The following is a 26841-nucleotide window of genomic DNA, read 5'->3' on the forward strand; positions in this document are numbered from 1 at the left end:
GAGCGGCTTCATCTGAAGCGCGTCGCTGCTGGAGGAGCGGTTCTGGGGGGCCCAGAGCTCCTGCCCCAGCCCCGGCAGCACCAAACGGGCGAGGTGTCCCTCACCGCAGCGGCAGGCAGGCCCGCTCTGTGAAAAACGAGAGCTGCAGACGCACAGCAGCAGGAGATGCGGCCTGCCCCGCGGGAGGCAACTGTCCAGGGCAGCAGGCTCAGCTAGCAAGAACGTAACTCTGCAGGATAAAACCCACCTGCCAGGGCCTTTGCTGGTGTTTACCAAGCGCATATTCTGCAACTGTTTCCAGACAGCCAGGGCTGCCAGAGCTGCACGTTCTCACAACGACTCTTCCAGAGCTGTGAGGTCGAGACCAAGTATTTTTCAGTGAGTGGACAAGAGACCATCAGTCTTGATATAACATTTATTGAATATTTCCACTCTAGTGGATGAAAAGTCTGTACAAAACCAAACATTTCCTTTACTTAATCAAACCAATCTAAAAACAGTCAGCTCAATCAAAACCCACTACAAATACAATAGCTTCTTTGAAGCCATGGTAACACTTAAATACGGTTAAGACTTCAATGCAGAAATTTGGTTTGTTAGGAAGCTCGAGGGAGCTTTAGCTTCTCAAAGTTACAAAAAGGCAAAATCGTGTTTCACAGATACAGTCCACTGGAATCACCAACACTGGACAATTAAGTACTTAGAGTCCTGAGATAACAAGGAATCCTGGTATCCTTTAGACAGTTTTCTGTTGTCCTTTCTTTCCAATGAGAGACTTGTGGATATGCGGTATTACACCTAAGAAAGAGCAACAATTAAGACCGTGTTATTTCTCTTCAACAATTTCCGTCAACTTTGCACTGCAAATAAAGCGACAGCATTAAGCAACCTCTCGTCTGTTAAAGAGTTCTTGCCGCCCGCTCATCACAAACAGTTAGCAAGCAAAGTACATACCACCACCGGCAATCGTTGCCTTAATGAGAGAGTCCAATTCCTCATCTCCTCTAATTGCAAGCTGCAAGTGACGGGGAGTGATACGTTTCACCTTCAAGTCTTTGGATGCATTTCCTGCCAGCTCAAGAACCTGAGGACAAGACCATTTTTAAACTGTGTTACATAAATCAAGCGAGACCAACTGCACGGCCTTAGCTATTTTATTCTCGATGCCAAATACGCTATTAGTGACACCAAGACAGCAAGCAATGCCTCTTTTGAAAGGGTTCCTCCTTTGGAGCTCTGCATTTAGTTTTCCTCAAGAACAGAGTAAGCGTTTTGCAGCAGACACGATATGCTGTAATGGCACATTTTATGACGTACTTCACTGTTCCATCTTTCCTGTAAGTCACAGTGATTTGATCTGCACAAAATGCAGAGCAAAAGGTCCCATGCATATTTCATGGTCTCCTGATGACACGTGCACTTAGAACTGGCTCAAAGCAAGTGAAGAGTTCACAGCCCAATCCCGACTGCCTAAATACAGTAGGCTCTAGTCATTATGCCATTTTGGAGCTGACCAACTTGCTTGCACCCCTTGCAGGAGCTTTACCTCAGCTGTCAAGTACTCCAGGATTGCCGCGCTATACACAGCAGCTGTGGCTCCTACACGCCCATGGCTGGTAGTCCTAGACTTCAGGTGCCTGTGGATGCGGCCAACAGGGAACTGGAAAATAACAGAAGAACAAATAGGCTGTGATGACAGAGAGAAAGAAGGAAAGCCACTACTCTAAACCACATGCTGGGCAACAGAATCCCAGCGGCAGAAGTACGGACTACATTTCAACACTTGAGAATCCAGCTAAGGACACTGCATGCCAAGCTCACATCAGCAGCTTCACAATTCTAACCACAAGCAGTAGCAACAGCCACAAGGGAACCCTCTTCCCTCCTGCACAGACATACAAAAGGTCTAAAAACACTCAAGCCAGACATTAACACGCTCAAGGATTCCAACAACAGGCAGACCGTGCAGGTTTCACGAGGTACAACCACCCAGGAGACAGAAGGCCAACCTGACTTCCCTTCAGCCGTGCCCCAGTCCCTGCTCACCTGCAATCCAGCCCGCTGAGAACGGGACACCGCTTTGGTCTTGGTCTTTCCAGAGTCCTTCCCGGCTTTACCACCAGCCTAGCAGAGAGACGGGCTGTGTCAGAGTGGACGCCCCCGCGGGGCTCGTACCCGCCAGGGACGGCGGCCGGGGACCCCGCTGGGCGGCCGGGCCCCCCGCTGGACGGCCGGGCCCCGCCGCGCATGCGCGCCCCTCCTCCCCGCCCCCGCCTTCCCCTCCGCAGGGCGGCACGCGCGACGCCCCGGCGCGCGTGCGCGCTGCCCGCTACACCTAGCGACACGGGCCGCCCCCCGCGCGCATGCGCGTCCGCCACTCCCTCTCCCCGGCCGCACTGGTGCGCGTGCGACCCCCCTCCCCCCGCCACCGCCGCCTACCGGCAGGTAACGCGCCCGCCGGCGCGCGCCGCCCGCGCTCCCCTCCCCCGCGCGCGCTCTCCCCTCAGCCTAACGGCCGCACCGCCGCCATCCCCGCCGCCCCCCGCCCGCCCCCACCCGAGCGGCCCCCGCGGCTCCTCACCATGGCGAACCGGACCGCAGCGCCGCGCAGGGGCAGACGGAGGAAGAGAGCGTCCCGCACGCACGGAGCCCGGGTGACAACACCAACCTGCCCCGACCCGCCGCGATTCAAACTGCGTCCGCTCCCGCCTTCCCCCGGCGCTTTATAACCGCCGAACGTGCCTGCATCCGGGAACCCCAGCCTCGCCCCTAGCCAATGGCTGCGGGCGGGGGCGGGCCGCTCTCCCCCAGCGACAACCAATGGCGGGGCAGGGCGGGGCCGGCTTCGCGGTGCAGGGTGCGGGACTGGCCCCGCCCCTTTTTAAAGGGACAGGCGCCTGGTTTTGGGGGGGGCCACTGTGAGAGCGGCGGGGGGGGGGGGGGGGCGGGGTCCCGGGCGGCGGCGGCGGCGGCGGCGGCGGCGGCGGTCCCCAGGACGGGGGGCTCCGGCTGCCCCGGCTGTGGTAGCCGCGGCTCCAGAGCTCCGCCTGGCGTTCCCCGGGTCGAGCTGCCCGGCCCGGAGCCCCCCCCTTCCGCCCTCTGCCGTTATTTCATGGGGACGGAGGAGCGGTCCCCGCACGTCCCGGCCCGGGGCGCGCTCCCGCGGCGCCGGTGCTGCCTGGGGTGTCGCGGGGCGCCTACCGCCGAGGGGCGGGCTGCCCGCCAGGCGGGTCCGGCAGCCCGCGGCCAGGGCGGCCTTCTGGGCGTGCCGGCCGCTGCCGCGCCGGGGAGTCGCTTCACCAGTCCCCGATAGCGGGTCTCCCCGTTTGAGAGCTGAAGGCTGACTGAAATAAAATAAAATAAAATAAAATACAATAAATAAAACCCAAGTGTACCTGGAGCGGGCTGGAAGCCGAAACTGCCGCCCGAGGGGCAGCCGCCCGCTCGCCGCCTCAGGCCGCGGGCGGCCCTGCCCGCAGGCCGCGGCGCCGGCCCTCCCTCGGCCGCCCGGCCCCCAACCGCCGCCCCGCTCCCCGAGGCGTGAGGGCCGGGCCCTGCAGGCCCCCCTGCCCAGGGCCTCCGGGGACGGAGAGGCCCGGCTGTCGCTTCGGGGAAACGCGGCGGCGGCCGCAGCCGATAAGGACAGGCGGGGGCTGGGGTGCCGGGGCTGGGTGGGAGCACCGGGGCGAGAGCTGGTTGCCAGAAGTCACCGAGCGCCCCAACCCATTTATTGAGGGTTGCTTTTTCCCAGGTCCCCTTCCCGTACCGAGCCTAGCTCTGCCTCGCCCTTTCCTCCGGTTGCTTTAGATCCACTGCTCTGCCGGTTGAAGCCTTCTCCAGTAAAGTGAATTGACTGAGCCTACAAAGCACCTCGGAAGCAGCCTGAAGGAGATGACACGTCCCGGGCTTGGGATGAGGAGCTATTACACTGCATTAGCCAAGACACGAGGCCGCCCAGCGCCGCTTGAACGAGGATGAAGTCGCATCTACTCTTCATGGTGCTGGGGGCGGGGAAGTGCCAGCACGGCCAACAACTCCACACGCGTGCACTGGTTTTTATTTTTACCTCCGTCTTATGCAAGAGACGCGTGATTACCAAGGGCAGCCCTGCCTCAGACCCATTTCTGTCACTGGATGTTTCACAAACTATGGCTAAAATCTGTTCATCGCGAATTTGATTCTGACTGTAATGTTTAATTAGTGCAGTGCAGATGTCCTCAGCTTGGGCACTTCAAAGCCCTGCCTGTATTTCTCTGAAATGAAGCCTTAGCCCCACTGGGTTTTTTTTTTAGGTGCCATTTTCAGTACAGCATCGTTATTTGTACTTAAGAATAAAAAGCAGGCTAGCCATTTAACCTCAGAGCTCAGCTGGAGATGTTCTCAGTCAATCCACCTCTTTCAACTCCAGAAAAGTAACAATTCATTGTGCTGGTCCAGAACACCATAGATCTTGGCTTTACCAATCTAATCACAAAACCACCACTTTAGTAGGCGTTAATGTATGTATTTCCTTTACCTTGATATCAAAGGGTCCCAAGCGTGATGAGTACTCTTACAGACAGACGTTTAACGGGAGACAGAGCTGAGCACAAAAGTTGTCGTGAGGATACTCCCTCTTCGCTGTAACTTTTCCACTTTCTTCAGGTCTACAACAAGCGAAATACTCAGAGCTCTAAGATAGAAGGGTACGTGCTGATCCCTAGAGCTCCTCTTCAAGGTTTTTTCAGCTGTTTACTGAAACAGTAAAGATTTAAAACTTTGTGGCTCTTCTGCTCCTACGGCTGACCCCAAATACTTGGTCCCCTGGTTACAAAGGACCCTTTGCTCGAGCCTCCAGCCAGCCTAAGGCCACGTGGTCGACGCCTTCAACACCCGAGTTTCGGTTCGGGCATTTTGTGCTAGCTGCTCCCGCTTCAGGGAAGGGAGACCTACTTCCAGGCACACGCGCAGAGAGGCAGGACGGAATTGAGAGCAGACACTCCTACACGCAGGAATCTGGTGGTTTGTTTTTATGTAACTGTCTGGTGCCTCTGTCTGTTTGAAGCATTAGTTGTTTATGCTCTCCTTCAGCAAGCAAGAAGATAAGAGGGTTTGGGCTTTTTTAAAGTTTAAAAACAAACCTCAAGATTTTACAGAAGCCTGCAGAATTTAATATTTTGTTCAACTTGCTATTTTAAAAATTATTTCTGTCCAAAGTGCCTACAGCAAGAATCCATTTGCCCTTTTTCTTATGGGGAAGAGAAGCCAAGTTGCAGGCCGTAAGACCCTCTGGGAAAAGCATTTGAGATGTAGGAGGAGAAAAATTGATTTTTCTCCCTGGTTTCTGTTCACAGAAGTGCTAGGAAGCAGAACAAAAAGGCCCCCTACCAGATGGAGATAATCCTGGCCACAGACGTTCCCCGCTTCCCTTGTGAGCTTCCCCAATGGCTTGCTTCGGCTGCATGCTTTCAGCCGCTCGGGTCTCCTTACGGCTGGGATTATGCGGGCAAGGCAGCCTAACACCGAAGGTTAAGATAACACAAGGGTGTATATTTACCATGCAGGTCAGTTTAGGGACATGTTAGGTAGAGTATGTGAAACTAGTCTCGGATCACTCTATGGTAGCTAACGAGCCTCTCTAACAAGCACAACCTGAACTCCTGCCCCCTCCCCCCCCCCCCCCGTGATATTCAAAGAGAGAAATTAAAACTAACTCAGGTACACCAGGAAAAACCCCAAAGCAATTTGAGACCCAGTTGTGAGCACAAATAACTCAACCTCAATCCCGCATACACAAAGGGAGCGCTTACCACCTCCATCTTCCTGATGAAACTGGTACCCCAAGCCTACCACCCACCCCAAGTGTCTTATCCATCTTTTATAATGTAACGACCTCATGGGGAAGAAAGCAGATATGCTTCAAGGGGGAGCAGAGTAATTGCCTTTTATTGGTCTGATTTAACATTAATAGGTCCCTTTAAGAAGGTGAAAAATCCTTCTAAAAGGAAAGGTTATAGGGAACCTGGTAAGGAAAGATGCAGTCATGCAGTGAGTCTAGAAAAGGAATTGCTGATAGTTGGGCTTGTGTAATGGTATTCATGCCCTGTGGGCTCAGTGGTGAGGCGTCCTGGGGTATCTTCTTATTATCTCTGAAGGCCAGCAATGAAGGGCTTTGCATCATTTACCCAGCCCTTGTGCCACTGCTTTATTAGTATTAAGTTTTTCTGGTACTTCTCATGACAAGATGTTGTATTTGTACTAAGCCGTTGTCTGCATTCAGTAAGGTATCCTGTGATGACCTCCTTTCGTTGTAGTACGTTACATGCAATCAAACAGACGGGCTGCTGATACGGTATCCTGGACCACAGGCGCTTCACACCTACCCCGTGAAGCTGGACGGCTCTGCCGGTGGTACGCCTGCCAGCTCCGACTGAGTGCCGCGCCCCACCTTAGCAGGTTTCGTACGGGTCCTTGCTGGGAGGCGGTCAGCCTTGCAGTGTGAGCTACTGGGTAAAGATTCCCTCCCCTTTGGGGAGAGAGTTGTAGCTGAGGGACATTCAATTGCCTGGCTACGTTCTCAAAGCGGGTTTTTCAACGCGTCTTAGGAGAATTGGGGTGTAGTGCGGCTTTCCTTTCTACTCTGTCTACTACTTAATATGATTTCCTTGGAGAATAACACTCATTTTCACTCGCCTGCAAAATATGGACGCAGTCCCTAGAGCAGGGACCACTTCTCACCCCTCACTAACTACTAGACTATGAACACGGTATTATTTGGACTCCCTCTTGAATTCGTTTCTTGCAGGTTTTAGTTTCTGTAGAAGTGGTGGAGATCATCTTCATTAGTAGAGTAACGAACGAATGAAGCACTCCCGGAAAGCTCTTTGTATCACATCCCTCAGGGAACTTTGCAGTTTCTGGATCCTGAACGAGTTTATGTCGGAGATGTACGCCTAGGTGCTCAGCCCTGCCGTGGTATTCCTGGGATACAAATTTGAATATCTGGGGAACTTCAAAGCCACACAGGGGAAGGCGTTTGGGGAATTCATTTTTTAGGTGACAGCTAAGCAGAGACAGCTTAGTTTTTAGCACACAGTTTTTAGTCAGAGATTTTAGTATGCCTGACTTTGACCTAACTCCACGTTAGGTGAGTGATTTAGTTTGGTGGTTGGGATTTTTTTTGTGGGTTTGTTTTTTTTTTAAGTCTGTAACCACTGCTTACAGTCATTTAGGCTCTATTTTTGTGGTGAGATCAATTACAGTATGGCTTGTATTTGCCCCTGGGGTCCTCCCCCCTTGCAGAGGGCTTTCCTGCTGCCCTTTTGCAGGACCTCTCTCAGATAACAGGGTTCTGCTCGGTTGGCTCTCCCTGCCGGCTGCTGTATGTGGGTTCAGGAAGATCACATCCTCTCTGGTTGCACTGCTGTGTGGTGTGTGGTGACAAATGGATGCAACTGTTTGGTTTAACAGATACATTTATTAATTTGGTATCTGGAAACAGCTTCACACATCTCCGTAATAGATCTGTGGATAACACTTGCATACTGATTTCAGAGAGACTTGAACTCCCCTCATATCTATGCTGGTGTTCATTGTACGCTCTTGTATCTGCTATTAATAGTGTCATAATGACTAGTCTGAATAGATTTTTATCTTGTTCTTGTTTAGCCAGCTGTGAACGGAAGCTATAGCTAGCTAGTTAGGCAAAATGAAACGGGTGTCTGTCAGAGACAGTGCCAGCCAGAAGTTCTTACCCTCATCCCTCTCATCGTCTTATGCAGAAGCTTATCCTCCCCCACTCCCTTTTAGTTGCTGCGTGCGTTGATCCTCTCTGTTACCCATATTTGAGCTCCGTTCAGTATGGTAACTGAAGTAAGTAATATTTACACCGTATTTTGTGTTGTTCTATAAAGCCATGTGTGAGTACCTACTCCAACTGCGTTCAAGTTGGGGAACTTTCAGGGTGGATCTAATTTGTCCTGTGACACCTATGCCCAGAGGACATTGTAATTAAATACGCTTGTACCAGTTGCAGCAATTTGATTATATCCATTTCTTTTCCTAATAAAGCAACCTGGGAAAACCTTTTTGGGCTAATCGCGTCCTGTTGTTTAATCCACTGTCACTCCTGGATGAAGCCTACATTGTTAAACAGTCTGCGTCTGAAGTGGTGAACTCAATGTGTTTGGTTTGAACGGGCAGTGTGCTATTGAGCGTGTCTTATTTTGGTTCGTGCTTTCAATAATATATATTATATAATTCTTTCAATAATTGTATGTTTCTTCAATCAGTCTGCTTACTAAAAGGTTTAAGTTCATTTGGAACAAAAAGCGGCAAACTTAAAAAAACAAAAGAGAAAGGATGAACGCAGTGTTTCACATCTGGCTTTCAGTGCAGTCCTTTGAAAAGAAAAGAAAATCCTTCCTCTTCTCTGTGGGACTTCAGTCTAGTCACCAGCTCTCCTAAACAGCAGCTTTGTCCTATTAACTCTTTACACTCACAGCCACCCACTCTTCTTCCAGCGCTTGACATCCGCCTCTCCATTGGAGTGGAGTGTCTGAGCGCTTCTAGCCCTGACCACGCCAGTGCCGCAAGGAGGAAAAGAGAAACCGCGTGATTAGAGAAAACCTTTATGTGGAAAAGAAATGGGAGGAAAACTGTGTTTTCCTGAATGTGGCTGGTTCCAGGTTTTCGATCAAAATGCTCCTTTGTAGGAGCTGCAAATGGTTCTTCACAAATTGTTCTGGGAAGATGAAAGGGAAAACAGAAATGCCATCTGCCCCTGGGAAAAGCAGAGAGAAGAGTCACGGTGGCGCTTGTCCTTTCCTTGCCAAAGTTGTTGCAGGTAGAAGGGGTCCAGTTCTTTGTTGGTAGGAGGCAGCTATTCCAGCCATCATTTGTTTCTAGATCGACAACCGGGTTTACTCCCTTGTGGTGTAAGCTGATTTTTGTAGAGAATTAACTCAAGCTCACAGATGAAATGAGACCTTGTACTGCACCTGGCTTGTAACACAGACAGCACAGCCCTCACTGCATAATGCGTAATTAGTAATATGTTCTCATTTTTACTCACCTGCAACAAAGAACTGCAAGCCTCAGGGTCTGTTTTACACCGAGAAAAGTACCGATTTTGTGGAGCTAGGTGAGGTGTCAGTATGAATGTAACTGTTACCAACACGCCTTTACAACCAACAATAACTCACGAGCTCACTTCTGCCAAAATTTGGGATCTGCAGCTATAGGGTGGTTCATTCCCAAGAAGAATGACTCCCTGAGAGGTGGTTTTTCTTTATCTTTAAACTATAATAATTGTAGCTAAAAAAAAAAAAACCAAACAAACAAGCAAAAAAAGAAGGGTAAGTGGGTATAGACTCCTCACATTATTTCATCTCTCTCTTGCTCTTTGCTGCAGTGAAGGTCCTTCTGCTCTGGACTTGTTTTAGAAATTTCTGAGTTATTTTAGTTTCCTTAATGCAGAGGTTTGCACTTGGAAGCAGTTGATCCTGCAGTATGACTATTAATGTCCAATTAAATTTGATATATTGTGAAAATGGTTTCACAGTTTGACCAGGGGCATAAAGATGGATTGCTTCAAGCATAACAGGGCCGTGACTGAGCAAATGAAATTGGCCCAAATGGTGGCAGCATAACATAAGAAATAAAATGCAAAAGGATGAAGGGTTTCCTCTTCAGTACAGTTTTTAGGCTGAGTCATCACTGCCAAAGAGGTATCCTTCTTCTCTGGTGGTGGGGTTGCCTCTAAAACCAAAGCACAGCACTTATCTTGCTGTAAAATTGGAAAGAAAAAACATTTTATTTTTTACTGTCAGGCAACCAAGCCAGGTCAGCACTTCACATGAGATGGACCTTGTCTGACGGCCATCCGGTTAAGAGCCTCTGCTAGGGCTTCAGAGCAGGAAAGGTAACGTGCATTAGGGATCTTGTGTTAAAAAGAGATGTTTTCTTAGATGTGAAGGCAAAACGGAGTTTAGTGCCTGAAAGTCACTAGGAGGAGTTACTGCAGATGAATAAAGGCGTAATTATACAGCTATAAAATGACTGCCTTTAACAGGTAAGCTCTTTTCTAGCGAAAAAAAAAAATAAAGTACCATCCTGTCGAATTTTGTGGGGGTTTTGTATGTTCTGATAATTTCCTGATTATACATCATTGCACCTTTTCTAATTTTTTCACCTGGGGCTGGGCCTGCATGTCCTTGCATTTGTCCAAAATCCAACACATGAGACCCCACATGCCCGTGGAGGCCATGCAATTGACATAACAAGATACTGAACATTTGCAGCGGTGGGTGGTGTTATCATTGCTTGTGAAGCACTTTCTCATGCAAAAAGCAGAAAGAAAAAAACTTCACCAAGTTTGTCAAATATAACGATTTACCGGTGGCGCCTTGCAGCACCTGGGAGCAGTCTGAAGGAAGAGAGAGATATATTCAGCACCGAGAGAGTTAAGTGTCAATGGTTTGAAAGGATTTCGGTAGGAGCATCTTCTCCTTTTCTATGACTCTGCGAGGGGACGTGTGTCTATCCCTCTTATCTTAGTGAAGCAGCTGGACTGCTGCTACCATAAATCAGGAGCAAAACTAAGGGACAGTGATGGGGAAGACTGATGGCAGGGTGGCAGACGGGGAGAAGACCAGGTTAAAATGAAGCGCTCAGACCTCCTGTAGGAGGGAGAGATGGGGGACGCGAAGCCCGTAGCGCGGCGGCGACTGGCGGGAAGGGGCAGTGCTGATACCTCCCAGGCAAATCCTTCTCCAGGGGGTGGGAAACCCCCCGGCTCGGCATGGAGCAGGTGGGAGGTAAGTGTGGGGCTGGGGTCGGGGTGGGAGTGCTGGCATCGGGGTGTTATATGATGCCCTGGACCCCGCAGCTGGCTGGGCATGCTGGGAAGCGATGCCAGCCCCTGAAAGCCACTGGAGCCAGGGTGGGTCGAAGCAACAGGGAGCCGCTTGCACAAAATGGCCTCTCAAATGTGAGTCTTGCGATGCCTTTCTCAGCGCCATGGCCTTGCCCCGAGCTGATTACAATGTCACCGAAGCCTCTGCAGAGTCCCTGGGCTTTCTGCTCACCGGCACAGGGAACGTAATGCAGAGTTTGCTAGCACATGGTAACGTGACATCTTCCAGTGCAGTCATTACAGGTGGGATTTTTAAGCATTCCTCTTGATCACCTTTTTCATCCTGATCAGCTGTCTTTGGCACACGGGTGATGGAGCAGGCGAGATGGATGAAGCTGCTGTAGGAACCAGGACGCTTAAATATGCGTGCACAGTCTGGTTTGGCTCCCTCACTGCCTGGTTCACCGGCGTAGCCCCACCGATACCACTGGGCTTCCTCTTGCTTTAGTGCAGCCCCAACGATGCAAGGTCTGAAACATGCAAAGTAGTTTCCGAATGAGTCACCACGGAAGAAAAAGGTGGGGGCGAGAACCAGAGACCTCCCCCCAAGACTACGAAGGTGGTTTCAGGCCACTGGTTCGCTTCCCACCGCTGTGTGGGGCAATGCAACGGGCTCCCTGCATTCCTGCATTTGTGGTAGACTAACGCTCATTGGGTCTCCGAGGAGCTCTCGGTTTCGGGGACCGCTGATACACTGTGCCTTCGCAGAGATCTTGTGCTGGGATGTACCTCCGTGGCGCTGGTGTATGGTCGCAGACTGGCTGTAGAGTTTTCCCCTGCTACCTGCAGCACCTTTCCCACCATGTCCTTTCCCCTTTCATTTAGAAATAGTCGGTCGTTGGTTTGCTGTTATGTGCGGTGGATGTACCAGACCTGCAACAGGAACAGCTCCTCCCAAACACCACATTTCCCGCTGCCTTCCCGAGACTTTGGGCAGCCCCACATAGAGCGTAAAGGAAACACCACAGCTGCGAGCATCCTGCAGCCCCCGGATCTGCACCGACCTGCAACCTCTTTGCAGCATTGTGCACCCTATCTCCTGCAACCACCTGAACCATTCCCTGACATATTCCAGCCTCTGCAACAGTGACAAAAGAGCACCATGACAGTGGTAGGCAGCGGACGGTCGCTGTGTGAAACTGGCCTCTCACTCAGCAGCCTTTGCTCTTCAGAAATGCTGCCCTTCCCTTCACCAGAGGTCTGCGCTCAGCTTTGCCTGAGACGGACCCTTAACATCAGCGGTGTCTCCAGCAAGGAGACATATTTCTTACCATATTTCTAATGGTAATCATAATTTTTTTCAGGAGTATCATTTCCTCCTCTTAAATAAGACAAAAGTGTTCAGCAGTAACTGGATCGATCTATGACTTGCATTTCCCCTTGGACTCGCCACTGGCTTACAGGGATTTATGCACCCATCGGTGATTTCAGGCCCTGCAGGTTCCTGGTGTGTTACAGGAGAACTTTTTTGACCAAACATCTGGGAATCATCCCTGTCTGAACAATGGCATCGTATGGGCTGATTGGGGGGGTCTCAAACAGAACAGCAAAATTTCCTGCATCCCTGAGCTCGTCAGCCAGATAATCAAATGTTGGGGCATTTGCATGTCATTATTGCTTACCTATTTTATCTACTTAGCCTAATTAGCTAACTAGGCTCATTTAATCCTCAGCATTCGCTAATCCCAATTAGAGATGGGCCTGAACCAGGACCTGGGTCCCAATTAGGAGATAACAAGCTCTTGGCAGCCTACTGCCTCCAGCAGTCTCTGCAGCTGATCATGGTATGTGGGAGCGCAGGAGCCCCTGCAAAACAGCGAGGAAACTCCGGCCCCATACCACCTCTGCCCTCAAGCTATCCAGACAGCCGAGAAGCAGATCAGGACTTAAATGTGTTATTTGCTTTGCAATGGTCTGCACATACCTTGTATGCCATACCCCCCAAAATGAGGGGAGGATGTTTTTTGCACCCAGCTGTATCAGTTGCAGTAAACCCTCTGTAGTGGCCAGAGGAGCTCCCGGGTGTTAAAGCTCTTGTGTCTCATCATCCTTTCCAGCTGCTTCTTGTCCCCTTGGCTCATTCTGAGCATGGCATAGTGACAAACCCACATATGTGCTGCAGTCACTATTCACAAGTACCCGTAGCAATAAATTATGCACAGATGAAGAAGTGCGCTTGTTCTGTGACAGCCGCAGGCGCCCGGATGGGCCTTAGGACCTGTTTCTGACTTGGCCATTGAAATGGGACTGTTCATATCTGCCCTGCTCCTGTGTCTGCAAGAGAGGGACGGTAGCATGCAGGGAGCCTGCAGGTGCTTCGGCACATCCCCAGGAAAACCAGACCCAAGAGTCCAGCATTGCTTGCACCAAAGCTGCAGAGCTGAAGGATAAGGTATTAGCAGTCTCCTCCAGATCACACACCATCGGCATGGTTTCTCTCAGCACAGGGTCGTACTGAGAAACCTGATCAGCACTTCCCTCCGGTATTGTTTTCAAAAAGACCCACATCTTCCACCCGAGACCGTACCTGGCTTCCATCTCCCCATGCAGTAAGGAAGGGTTTTACCTTCTGCAGTGCTGGCACCCTTGGCGAGACACGCTGCTTTCCCCTGCAGGGAGGCAAAGGGCTCCTGGTAAATTGTGCGGGCAGGAAGCTCCGTGTGGGGCTCCTACAGCCTTGCCTAACCCCACTCTTCTTTCCCCAGCCAGGGATCTCTGACCCTGCCAAGATGTGGTTGCTCAAGCTGCCAGCTCCTCTCACTGGAAGCTAATAGCTAGCACACTGAACAAAGAAAATCCAATTTGGCATCAAAAAGCAAACAGCCCAATTCTGGTCTCTCATCTTTTTTTCTTGCTGGTGCAGTACATCAGGCTTTTCGCTGATTTATACCTTGTTTGCAAGAAGAGTTTCAGACCAAAGGTTATTCTCCTGTCAGGTGTGGATGTCGGCGATGTGTCCTCACTGTAACATGGGGTGAAAGGGTTTATGAAGCGGGGACATTCACAAAGGAAGCGTTCACGTCTGTACGGTGATGCTGCGGTCAGCGATGGGCTGAGGACCCAGCTGCCCAGGGAACGAGGCTCCTGCTGGCAAACCCCCTTGACAAATTGCTCATAAAAGCCTGATGCCACCTTATGATTTTTATTTTTCTTCTTTTCTTCAAGAGGACCACTAGAAAATGAAACGACTGTAGTTTCCTTTGCTGCAGCAGAGCTTAAAGGGGATAGTGACTTGGGAGCTGGTCCACTGGTTGCTGAAGTTGGCGGTGCTTTTTCTGCCAGCTTCAGTGGGTGCTAGAACCAGCTCTCTATCAAAGGCGACTTTGATTTTCCGTGCTTGTGTGAGCCTTTCCTCCCGTTTCTCTGCGGGGATTAGCTTCGGGAGGCTTCAGAGCTCACATGAAATATTTCCTGTAGCCGATCCTCAGCTTCTTTTTCTCCTTGCATCGTGACTACTCCTCTCTTTTACAGTCAGCAGCTGTAATCACTGCTGGCCTCCTCCTGCTGTACATCCTACTGTGCTACGAGGACTTCCATTTCCGCGTGGCTCACGTGTACGCTCGCCTGGGGTACCCCGACGCCCAGCACATCGTGGGACAGAGGTATTTGCAAGGTAATATTTCTCCAAGCCACGGCTAACTTGCTGCCAGAGCATGCAAGGGTATAAGCCAGAAACACAAACGTGGCTCTACACTATGTGGTACACCACCACACTGATGGGGTTTAGACACTGTATTTTATATCCTAACTATTACTTTGTTACCTTGTCTCACACCCAGGAGCTGGAGTGGAAAAAAATGAGGACATGGCCATGCAGTGGTTCAGGTGAGGTGCAAAAAAACCTCAACTCTTGCCATGGCAAATTGCCCACTCCTGGGAAAAGGCTACCGTGGAGTGGGAGGAGGAAAAAGAGCCGGCAGTGCTTTGGGGGGAGAGCTGGCGCCGGTGGGATGGAGGTGCATGGGGTGGCAGCAGGGAGACCAGGAGGTCCCAACTTCTTGCTTGTGGTCGGATGTTTCACTCCACTTTCCCCACCTGCTATTGCTATTTTTTGAGTCAGTGGGAGGCAAGTAAGTATCTTGACAGTGAGAGTGCAGAGGGATGCTGGCGCTGCTGTACAGCCTTTTGGGGAGGTTCGAGCTGCAGGTGGGCAATGGGAGAAATGCACAGGCACAGGAGGGGAGAGGGCCAGGAGCTGCTGAGGCAATGGAAAATCAAGTTATGGCAGCATATTAATTTCCTGCTCTCGGCACAGGCTCCCAAGAGGTTTCTGCCACGTAAGCAAGGCAGCCGTGCCCAGCGTGCACATTTGCTGTGGTACCCCAAAGCCTGGGCTGCGTCCCCCAAAACCCTCCTGCTCCTGCTGAGAAATGGGAAGGATGAGAGACAGGGAGATTTACTGTGCTACCTAAAAAGCGGGGGGAGAAGGAGGGCAAGTTTTGTGTTTCCTCTGTGTTTGCTCAAGGCGTAGAACAGCATCAAGCTGCAGGATTTTTAGGGCTGAAATGACTGTGCCTGTGACAGCAGGGGCTGTTAACCAAGAAGGCGTATTTAAGGACATCTGTACTTGGAGAAATGCTGAAGTCTTGGCACCTTTCTGAATAAGGATGTTTCCCAAATCAGGGCCTCAAAATTTTAAAGGGGTCGCATTTCAGGACACTGATTTATACATACCTTGTTTCCTTCTTTGCTCTTACCTCGCTTTAAAACATCCAAATTCAGGTTTTCTTCTTCCGTACTTTCTCTTACCACTTTCTTTGCTTCTCTCTTTCCCCCATAGGCAGGCTGCGGGGCAGGGCCATCCCCGCTCCTCCTTCAACCTGGCGGTGGGGGCACTCAGAAACATGACCGTGGCACTCGAAGAAGGGTAACCTGAGCTATTCCTCTTCCTTCCCCTTACAGCTGCATTCCCAGCTCCTCCTGGGGAGGGAGGGAACCCGCTGCTGTAGATACTCCACGCATGCAGCTACTCCAGCATTTCTAATGCCCTCTCCTGGTATTGTCAGTAATGCAGCCCTACCTGAGGCAAGAAAACTGAAAAACCCAGTTAACCCAATGAGGTTTTAAAAATTAGGTGATACAGTACCTAAAATGCCTGTGGTCCGATTACATATGTATTTCCATCGGTGATTTCCCAGTCAAGGCACGGGACGAGACCCACACTGGTATAGAAAGAGCTATTGAAGTGACATGCAAGTTTTCTGCTAGAAAGAGCTGTCTGTCTTTCTTGGGGGAGCTCCCTTTTCGCTCTTTCCCGCCCAGTGAGGTCAATGAGAAGTTTCCTGTTGACCGCCCGGAGGTTGGGTTGAAACCGTCCGGGACACGTTTCTCTCCCCGACGTGCCTGCGCACTCTGCACGCCAGCGTTCCCAGCAAGGCCCACAGCCAAAGAAAACTTGCCTTGTGCTTTGTACGTTCGCTGTGGTGACTCGTCCTGGGGCCAAGTGAAGCTAAAACAACCAATGAGTTCCCCCATCACAGTGAAACCCAGTCCTTTTTTTTTTTATTGTTTTGTTTTGAGTTTTTTACATTTACTCGAAGTCTGAAAATTAAAATTGAGGTTGGAGAGAGCAGTTTTAAGCTAACCGAAACTAAAAAAGCAACCTTTGGGCAAACCCTGTGAGCTGAAGCCAGCGTGTTTCATTTCAATCTCTGCTGCATGTCGCGTGATCAGGCAGACTCACATATTGAGTGGTAAAAGGAGTATGTATTTCAAGAGCTCAAAATCCATCTCTACTTCAATTCAACTAAGACGAGAAAATCACCAAACCCAAAACATACATGCTCAGACCACAGGGAAAAGTAGAAAGAAAATCAGATAATTTTCTGAATAGCAGAGAGTTAACTTTACAGATACTTTCAGATCCAGTAGCTGTGGTCCTCTTATAAAAGCCTGGGTAAATAAAATTTAGCTAGGAATGAATCAAACCTCCTCCTAGATTTTCTTGATGAAGGTTTCATGTCCTTCAGGGAAGTGGAGAAACTCCTCAGTGTGGCAGCAGCCCATGGGCTCCGAGAAGCTCAGCAGCTTTTGGAAAACATCCTCAAGAGCAGAAACCTTCCCTGAACGACTGCTGCAACACTGATGCTCGTCCACCTTGCCTTCTTCTGCACTTAGCAACCCCGTTTTCTCCTTGCCAAGTGTCTAGTCCTTAGGCATTTGAATCATTCATCACACATTACATTTGCTTTGCACTGGATCTCCACGGTCGGGTCTATGGCAGTGGCGTGTTACTGCTCCTTCTCCTTTTGCTTCCTGGCTCACCACTTCTGAACAGCGCTGGACAGGTTGGGTGGAGGAGACAAATAGCCTTCAGGGTTACACTGACGATGGGCATATGAATGTTAAACCACTACTAGTGTTGCACCAAGAGATCTGCTAATACTAAGTTGGATCCAAATATTGATCTGGGCTTGATGCGGTGTTGCTTGTGCTTTTGTGCTGCGTGTATTTCATGCTTTGCTTATGCATTGCAATAAATTATCATGACTGAGGCTTTCTCGCTGTAAATCAGCATGACATGCATGCATGATGTCATTTGTAATAGAAATGACAGTGACTTAATAGAAAATATAAATAATGCCCTCACTTAATAGCTACTGTTCCTTATCAACGTTACCATTGCCATGCCAGTTTCAGGGAAAAGTAATTCAATTTAATGAAAACTGCCTTCATTTTCAGGGTGGTCTCTGTTTAAAACCACAGTGGGAGCAATTGCATTTCACGGGAAGTGCACTCACTAAACAAAGATCCACAGCTTTTTGCTAGCAATAAAATTGTTTCCCAGGGCTGCCTTTGTTGGCATGCAATCTTTCCTTTTTTCCTCTCGTGATTATCCAGCTCACTTGTTGCATTACACGAGGTCCTGCACTCCCCCTCAGTGCCTGAGGCCACACTGGTGAGCCCAAGACCCGGGGGCTGCCGCTGAGGGAGCAAATGACACAGCAAGCCCATGGCAGAGGCCAGGCTTCGGTTTCTGAGAATTGCTTTTGTGCCGCGAGTCCTAGGCAAAGGCGCGAAGGATTTTTCCCAGACTCCTGTTTCCCCGTCCCCTCGGGTGTGAGCCTCAGTATCTCTCTAGGGCGATGCCAGCAACACCTGGGGGCATCCCACAGGCACAACATGCCGGCACCCAGCACAACGGGGGCCGTCGGCCACACGTTAAGTGAGGGATGGCTGAGCTTTGCCTCTGCTCCAGCTGGCTGTCCCCAGGCTGGGCTCCTCAGGGTCAGCTCTGCATCTTGCTCCCAGGAGGAGAGGCCAGAGCGGAGGACAGCTGGGGCCTGGCCGTCCCTCTGCCTCCCCCAGCCTGTCCCTGGCAGCACCTGCTGCAGACCAACGCGCTCTGTTTGCGGCGCAGTCGCCTGCTCCCCCCACCCGCTCTTCTCCTTTCTCTTTCCCTTCTGTGCTCCCTCCCACGCATCCCTTTATTAAATCTGGTACCACAAAACCCACAGCAGAGCAGAGCACCAGGCGAGTTCCTCTCTTCCCTCCCCCTAAAGCAGAAAAGCAAGATAGTGTTTGCCAGCTCAAAAAGGAGCTTATTTCCACAGCCTCTGCAGCGGCTGTGGACCGGGGCCCCAAGCCAGGTCCCTTTGAAGGCAGGGGAATGTTTCCCTTGACATGAGGCTAGCGCTGCATCATGTCTCATACCCACTTTTTTTTTTCCTCATACAGTAAACACACGTGAGCTGTAGCTCCTGATTTGGAAACTCAACCTGTGCTATATGTCTCACATATATAGAGACCCACCAGTTAAGTGCAGTGGGCATCCTTTTCAGGCCTGCGGTACCCTCCTTTTTGTGTCTGTGAACAGGAGAACCCTGTATTTGTCCCTGCAAACCAGCATCCACCAGGCAAATGGTGTGAGAGGCTGTGTCAAAAGCCCTCCGGAACCCGGACCTGCAGTGTCTGTTGCCTCTCCTCTACACCAAAAGTCATCCTCCTTGTTTTCTCCATCCTCCATAACCACAGCAGCCAATATCAGAGGGGCATTCCAGCACGGTTGGGGGGAGCTGTGCCCTGCTGTATACCTCCCCCAACTGGTGATGGCCAAATTCACACCCCTTTCCTATTGCTGCCTGGTCCAGGATGATGCTGTTAGCTGCCTAGGTTCGGCGTACAGCGCTACCTTGGCGAGCACCAGGCATACTAACCTGGGTATTTGAATAGTGAATATGCCAAAGGCCTGGTGGGCAGGGTCATTGCATTTCACAGGACTTAAGAAATCACTTTTTTCTGCTCCTCCCCCCCCCAGTCAAAGCAAGCAAGCAGATTTTTGATCAATTTTCCCACTTGAAGCGTGTCATTGGCCAGCACCAAAATGGGCATTAACACCGGCCGTGAGACTCTGCAGCTACCGGGCGACAAGTCAGCCTTGAGGTTCACACTACCTTCGCTTTGGTGGCAAGGTGTAATATCAGCATGTTACTCATTTGCTGGTTATTATTTTGTTTGCTTTCTCAAAAAAGCTGTTTTGGGATATGACATTTTTTTTCCTTTATCTCAGCTGTAGTTTCCTTACTGGTACACATGGTCTCGTACAATGGGCAAGTGACTTATCATCCAATGCTTTCCAGGTGGCCTCTTTTTTAATAAGGAGTAGTAAGAGCTGGAAAATAAGTCACGAGCAACCTTACACACGTTTCAACAGAAAAAAATAACTGCAGATTTAATAAAGCCAGTTATCAAACAGCAGCAGGAGAAGGCTATTACGACTCAACGCAGTGCCAAGACTCCACCAAGAAAAGATGTTCACTGGTTTCATGCAATTTGCAGAATTAGCGCTTGCATTTCTACCCTTGCACCACCTCCCCTGAGACACGAGTGTCTCCTGCCCTAATTGCTGTCAGTACAATTTCCCCCTGGATTTTCTTTCAGTCCGATCCCACAAAACATGGTTTAGCAGTCAATGGCAGAGGGTGCGCGCATTCGCATTCCTCCTACCTTTTTCCCTTTTTCTCCACCAACCTGCCTGGCCGGGGCTGCGTTGGCTCCCAGTGGGTGCGGGCACCCTGTACCCCCAGGGAACGGCCCCCGGTCACAGGGTGCTTGTCCTGCGTGGCGCCGGCTGGACCTCCCCGCCAGCTGCCAGCCCTCTCCTCCTTGGCACTGCCTGCACGCAGGCAATTAGAAGGATTTTTTTTCCCAAAACACAGCTCTAATTATAATCTAATTCAGCTTATTTGAAGTACATTTTGGTAGCATTTCCATTATGCAAATATCAATTTATTATCCTCACATTATGTTTTGACTACAGTTGTGTTGCTAATTAGAGGCAATTTAACTGCTTTAAAAAAAAACATCCTTTCCTCTCCATGCACCCTTACTTCCTCGCAAACCACACAGAACAGACATTTAGCATGGAGTCAGTGATGAAAACCTGCAGTTATCAGCTCCATTTTCATCACTCTAATTGACTTTCATTATGTTAGAAGCCACTTAGAAAGTACAGATTTTTCTGATTTACTTGGGTTTGGGGATGGAGGCATGAAAGAGAGGAGGGCGACTTACTCCAACTGCGTTTCTAACATTTTTCTGCCCACACCTTTGGGTGGGTTTGGCGTGGCTGCCCGCTCCCAGTAACAGGACACACTGTTGCCTTTGGCTGTGGGGGGGGAAATTATAATGATAATGATGCTGGTCTGGAAAAGATGGTACATTTCAGGGATAAGAGGGAGGAAAGCTGACCCTGGGCGTCTGGGATAAAAACCTCCTAAAATGGGCTGTAACGAAGAGGTTTGTGTGCCCCGCTGGCAGAGGCACCAGGAAACTGGGGCAAAACCCCATGAAAGCAGCAATTCCTGTCTGCCCTGGCTGAGCGCAACGAGGGGACCATAGGTTTTGGCCATGGGGGCTGCCCAGCTTGGTGTGGGCCTTAGAGGATGAGCAATGAAGATTTTTTCTGGGGGGGAAGCAAGGCAGCCACGGGGAGGTGTGTAGAAATAGGGACTAGGTAGTGGGAGTTTGTACAGAGGGCTGAGCACCTCAATCTGTCACTGACGTCCTTAAAACACCCCACAGGGTTATTCCTCCCCACGCCTTTTACAATGACCATGACTTCTGACCGCTTTTCTGCTGCAAACTTTTCTGTTGGGCCTGTTAGACGTGCCTGCTACCACGGCTCAGGGCAGGAGGGGACCCTACACGCTACGTGGGCAGCAGGAAGGTTTGTGCCTCCCAAAGCATCTCCAGGGGCATCCCCGTTTGATGTGGCTGGCATGTTTTCTGACTGTAGAAATGTTGTTTTACCAAACGTTTTGAGGAGCTCTCAGAGCTTCCCAGAAAGATGACTTCTGGCAGGGGGAAGGAAGCGTTATTGCCCATAATAAAAGCCCATCAAAACGATCAAACCCATAGATGGCTAAAGAAGCTGTGCAGCTCTGGCTTTGAAGTGTGTGCTTCAGCAGCAGCTGAACATTAGGGGTCCCCAGTGGACTTTCAAAGGCTTTGGCGGGGGGGGGGGGAGGAAGACTGAGGCCTTCCTGAATTTCTCTACAATATAAAACTCAATACCCCACCCACCTACCAGGCGAGCTCTGTTGATACCAGGGGCGAAACAACAGCATTAATGCTCTGACGTAAAGCGAAGACAGCAGCCGCCGCGCTGTGCCTACAGAAACCCAGGGCTCTCAGGGAGGGCCTTTTCTTCCTACCCAAAGTCAAGCTTCAGAGCTTTCTGCCCCGTTTTGTTCTTAATTGCAAGTGCTATTGCAGTGCGGGGGGTTCTTTTTGTTTTGCTCCCCCTGCCCTCCGCCTTTTAATTTATTTTCCTCAGGAGACATTATCTTTCATTTGCAGAGTGAATTCAGTGTTCCTGTAATGGAGACTTAATGGCCACGGGCAGGCGCGGGGGAAGCTCTGCCGCGGCACCGCCACGCTGCGCCAAACCTCCTCCGGCAAGCGAGCAGCTGGGCTTTTCCCATGGGAGAGGAGCCGGCGGCGAGATTAGGCAGCTCGTTTGCATTTATCGCATCCATCAGATGTCTTAAGTGCATGGGACGCCCTGACTGTCCCCCCATCCCGCTCTCCTACCCTGCGAAACAGCACGGGTCCTTCACCGGCACTGCGATGAAGGAGGGGCGGGCGTAAGGAGAGGCCGAGCGCTGGCGTCCCTGTCTGGATGGGAGCTAGCAAGGCTCTTCCCAGCCTGGCTCGGCACTGGTGGTACTGGGGACGGTGCCCCTCTTTCCTTACCACTCCAGTGAGTAATCAGCGAGCGCACCAGGCCAGCACATTGCCAAGCCCCAGAAGATCTCACCACTGCCCGAGGCTGTTTGGCGCCGGAGCGGGCAGGGGGTGGGAAGCAGTGGGCTTTGGCCGACAGGAGGGAGATGCAGACCCAAGCAGGTCTCACACAAGTGTCGGGCAATCGCAGAGCATGGCACGCAGATCCCCCAAGATCAGCATTTTGTGGAGGGCACCAGGCCTGCAAAAGGCCTCTGCGATTTGGGAACCCTGCTTCAAGCCCCTAGGTATGGTGTTGGTGTGACTCTGGCCGCTGGGAGGGGAAGAGATTTTACCTACAGCGCAGACAACTTCAAGAAAGCCTTTTTTTTATGTATCCCACTACTGAATAGCAGCACTTTAAAATTAAGGAGCTTCCCAGAAAGGGAAGACACAGTGGATTTGTCTTCCTGAGGCTAAAATGAGTGTTTTGATACAAGTGTCCAACAAGACCCTGACAGCACTTTAAAGGGCTGTCATTTCAGTGTCCCGCAGCTGACAGCTCTGTAATTCAGCTCTCAGACATTATCACATAAGATAACCCGCATCGCTTCCCCTCATAGGTTAAAGAGGGACAAATACCATAATATTGTATCTTTTGCATGAAGAAATTCTTAATGCACTAGACAGATGCAAGATGAGCACTGCATTTCTGCTTGGTCAGCGTTCTGCGTGGGGTGCTTGCTGGCAGCTGCTCCCAGCAGGATTTAGGACCTTTTGCAAACACCATCTCTGCCACGCAGTGGACGCTGCCGGAACAGGGCTTAGCAATCCCCCCTTTCCATTTGCAAACCCTTTTTTTAACGGTGAAAGTGGCACAGCCCTGAAACTGCTGAAGGTTATCCAAAGGCTGGATGGGGCGCTATTAATGACAGGTGGGTATCAGCCCTCGTGGCCTCCCTGGGAATAACCCCTCGGCAAAAGGCCGAGTGGTGCCGTGGTGCAGGGGATGTCGCGGCTCACGAGGGCCGGCAGCGCGGTGTTAGCCCCGGCACAGCATCGCGTCCCCACAACACAAGCCCAGCCTTACAGGGAGACACCAAGGTCTGTCTGGCTTCCTACCCTGCCCTGGATGTGCAGGGAAGAAAACCAGTGCGGTGCAAAAACGGGGCTGCAAGGAGATCTTCATCATAAAATAAAATCTAAATATTTTCAGGTTGCGTCAGTTTCTCCGATGTTACCGAGGTGCCTCTGGGGGAAGTTTTCTTCTGCCCCCCTGTAATAGAAAGTTGCCAGCTACTCCTCAGGATGGTCGATGCCTTCCTGTACAGGCTCATATGCAGCGCGGAGCCCACCGGCGCTGAGAGCTAAACTGTCTTTATATTGAATTGGGCTGCAATTCTGCCTCGCCAGAAGAAAGATGTGGATCCACATCTTTCCTGAGGGGCAGAATTTGTCACCGGATAGTAAAATAAATGTTGGATAACAATGCCAAATGCAATTATCCTTGGGGTATTCCCAAAGGCAGTAAAGCATCTGTGATTCCCCAGCTCTGTGAACTTTATCACTATCAGGTATGTCAATACATACTCCTGAGCATTCAAAGCCAAAACCTGTTTGGGAAATGGCTTAAGCGCAGGCAGAATAAGCGTCTTCCAGTGCTACATATCTTAACTGAGACTTACTGAAAACCTGAAAATACGACGTTGTCAAGCTTGCAGTTTTGAACCTGGCACCACCTTTTCAAACCCATTTCTGCGCAGCTGCTTCCCTCAGCCACAAGCCGGGGATCAGGGTGCCCTCGCTAGCTGTGAGCTTTACCTCATTCCGGTAAACAAGGATTCACTACTTTTTTTTCCATGCTTGAGGCATCGGGAAGGAAAGGCATGGTGCCTTCTCACCCAAGCCTCCCTTAGCGCTGCGGATAATTGCCATCTGTTTTCCAGTTTGCTCATGATTAGGCAGGGGCATCGGATAAAAACCTGGCTGGAAAACACCTAGCTGCGACAGGTCTCTAATACTAATCAGCTGGGACCTACTCCCTCCTTTCTGGGAGCTGCCTTTGCAGCTGCGGACCCCCTGATTCACCCCTCCCTGCTCTGCCGAGCGGTCCCGGTACCTGTCCTGTGGCCGGGGCTGGGAGCGGGGTGATGGCCTTGGGAATAAATAGGCTGCAGCACAGGAAAAAGTTCCAAAGCCGGATTTTCAGGAGGTTTTTAGGAAATGCCTGTTGCTTTTGGGAAGGCCTGGGTCCAGATCCTCTCTGGGAGATTTCTGGGGCTCACTTTGGGCACGTGCTGTGGCAGAGTGCCAGGGAAGACAGACAGCTGTGGCCGGGAAATCTTAGGGGTAGCCACAGCTTAGAAGAAACACGGTGATGAACAGTGCAGCAGTTTGTACAGTCAGCAGCCCCCCTTAAATATAGGTGATGCACCTATTTTGCCATCGGCTGCCACCCAAATATCCACACGTCCCTGCCCAGAGGCGGTGATCCAGCCTCGAGGCTGCCAAGATGGTGGGATGGGCAGGAGGGAACGGGAGGGGGTAGAGGAAGCCCTGGCAGGAGCCGTGCGGTGCAGGCAGAACTGCAGCCCCAGCCTCGGCACGGGACCGCAGCCCTTCACCTGGCCATCTTTGCGGGAGAGCCGGGGGTGACTCCATTGCAAAAACCCAAGGGAAAATTTTGCCAGGCCACAAAAGTGGGACCCAAGCAAGCTATTAGACATGGGAGCAAGGCAAAAAAACCGATGCTGATGAAGGGGATGGGTTGCAGCCATAGCGGTGCCTTCCCAAGAGTGACATGCTATCAAGGTTTTCTGTAAGACGATCTCTAGGTTTATAAGCTACAAAGCTCAGAGTGTTGTAATGACACAATCAGTATAAAGGTGGTACCCTAAATTTTTGGCTGTTTTTGTCACTGTTAATTTTCCATACTTCAGTCAATCAGAATTTACTACATAAAAAAGGATCACATCCCTGTAGTGGCTTCTAATTCCTGTGAAAATTTCTGCAATTATCCAAAACCATAATCAGGAAAATAGTCCATGCACATACAAGTCATTACCCAAACACATGTGATCCTGGTCCTCCACTGAAATGTATTCAAAGCTCCACCAATTTCACTGGCCAGGGAAGAACCAAGGAGATGCAACATGCACCACATCAAGGGGTGACCTGCAACATGGGAGATGCCTCATAGATTGATCCAAATGTGTCTTTATCCCACTTTTCAGGGGACTATGTCAGTATTTCATGGAATATAAATGTAAATCCTTACAGGAAGCTGTGATCCTTCTTATCGTTTTTCTGCCCTAAACCTAACAAAGAAAAGAGGCAGGAGCAGCTATGAAAATAAGAGACCCTATGAGATCCGTGCAGCAGCAAGGCATGACCATAAAGCAAGGCCATGCCGCGTCCTGCAGCTGGAGCCTCCATTTTATGGTGCGAGACCCCGCAGAGCTGGAACAGAGGCAGAACCACAAGCGTGGAAAGTAAGAGCGATATAAAACACGACGGCCACAAGAAGCGAGCTGCTTCCTGCATCATATCAATCATTGCTTTGGCAAGGTGGCTCCAAGCAAGAGAGCGCGTTATCAGTAACAGAGCAGAAGATAAATGATGTTTGTAATACCTCATCGCGCCGAGGGTTAACAGCATAGTAAAACATCAATGCGGCGTTATTACCTCCAAGACATAAGCGCGTGTCATATTGCGCGGCACCTGCTGGGGATTAAGCATCTCAATAAAGTCACCCCCTGACACAAAGTCGCTGCAGCAGTCATTACCGACCGCGCCGCCTACAAGCAGCACGAAATACGGCACGCTAAAGCAGCAGCGCCGCGGCTGTGGCTGGCCCGGGGGGGAAAGCTTTCCCTGCCGGCAGCACTGGGCTCCTCACTGCAAGGAGCTTTTATTTTCCTTGAGTTGCCCCAACAGCTTTAGACCAGAGTCCAAGGCACTTTATAAGCCCCCAAAACAAAAGTCCATCCTCAGGGGATGGTGTTATAATCCTATTAAGCCAGACAGTGCCACGTATGGGGTGAGGGGCTGGCAGTGCTAGTCTTAAACAGCAAGGCGATGGCTTGCAGGGAAGGGACCTGATGGCATTTGGGGTGCTTGAAGCCAGTCGCCCCGTTGCAGATCAGCCGTAGGTGCTGGCTGGACAGAAGTCCCTCCAAACTCACAAAAAAACGAGCCAGCTGTGCAGGGGTCAATAGCACGTGAAGAGATGATACTTTATTCATCTTTCTGGACGCGGTATCTGCCACATAATACATCAGGTGTTTTGGCTGAGAGTTATGTGGCAACATGGAGCCTAGGGCTGAGGAGATCTTGTTTTAAAGACATCTCCTCTGCTGAGCCTGGATAACTGCCAAGGGCAGATGATGCTTTAGCTCAGGGGCTAAGGAAATAACAGGTCCAGTTCTTCCAGGCTTGGGCAATTTTTCTTTCCCTGCCTAGGGTTTGTTGAACAAAACAAGCCCATACAAGGCACACAGCTCGTCCCAGGGAGCATCACGGCTGAGCCGTCCTTGGCCGAGCGCCAGTCGCGATGAAGAGAGATTTATTTTAAGACAGAAGCCAAACGTGAGATCAAGAATAGCTCCGAGTGCTGTCTGTGTACTCACACGTCACTGCCAGCCCACCATCCTCACTGGTACCCTCCTGGCTCCAGCACCAGCTGGATCTGCCACAGACCTTCTTGCAAATCTGGTTTTCCTTCCCCAAAATCGCCATCCGTCATCCAGACGTTAGCGAGAGGCACCAGTTACGCACATCAG

General features: G+C 50.7%; 1 protein-coding gene across 1 annotated transcript; it reads right to left on the minus strand.

Annotated features, from left to right (window-relative positions):
• Window positions 1-401: 401 nt before the first annotated feature.
• H2AZ1 (H2A.Z variant histone 1) lies at window positions 402-2365 on the minus strand. Its single transcript, XM_087735554.1, is given in 5 exon segments — window positions 402-798; window positions 955-1084; window positions 1547-1660; window positions 2047-2168; window positions 2230-2365. Coding segments are annotated over 5 exon segments (564 nt in total). The 3' UTR covers window positions 402-736.
• Window positions 2366-26841: the final 24476 nt, after the last annotated feature.

Source organism: Nipponia nippon, unplaced genomic scaffold (assembly GCF_047370975.1).
Source record: "Nipponia nippon isolate SJK-2023a ecotype South Korea unplaced genomic scaffold, ASM4737097v1 scaffold_6, whole genome shotgun sequence".
NCBI classification, from domain to species: Eukaryota; Metazoa; Chordata; class Aves; order Pelecaniformes; family Threskiornithidae; genus Nipponia; species Nipponia nippon.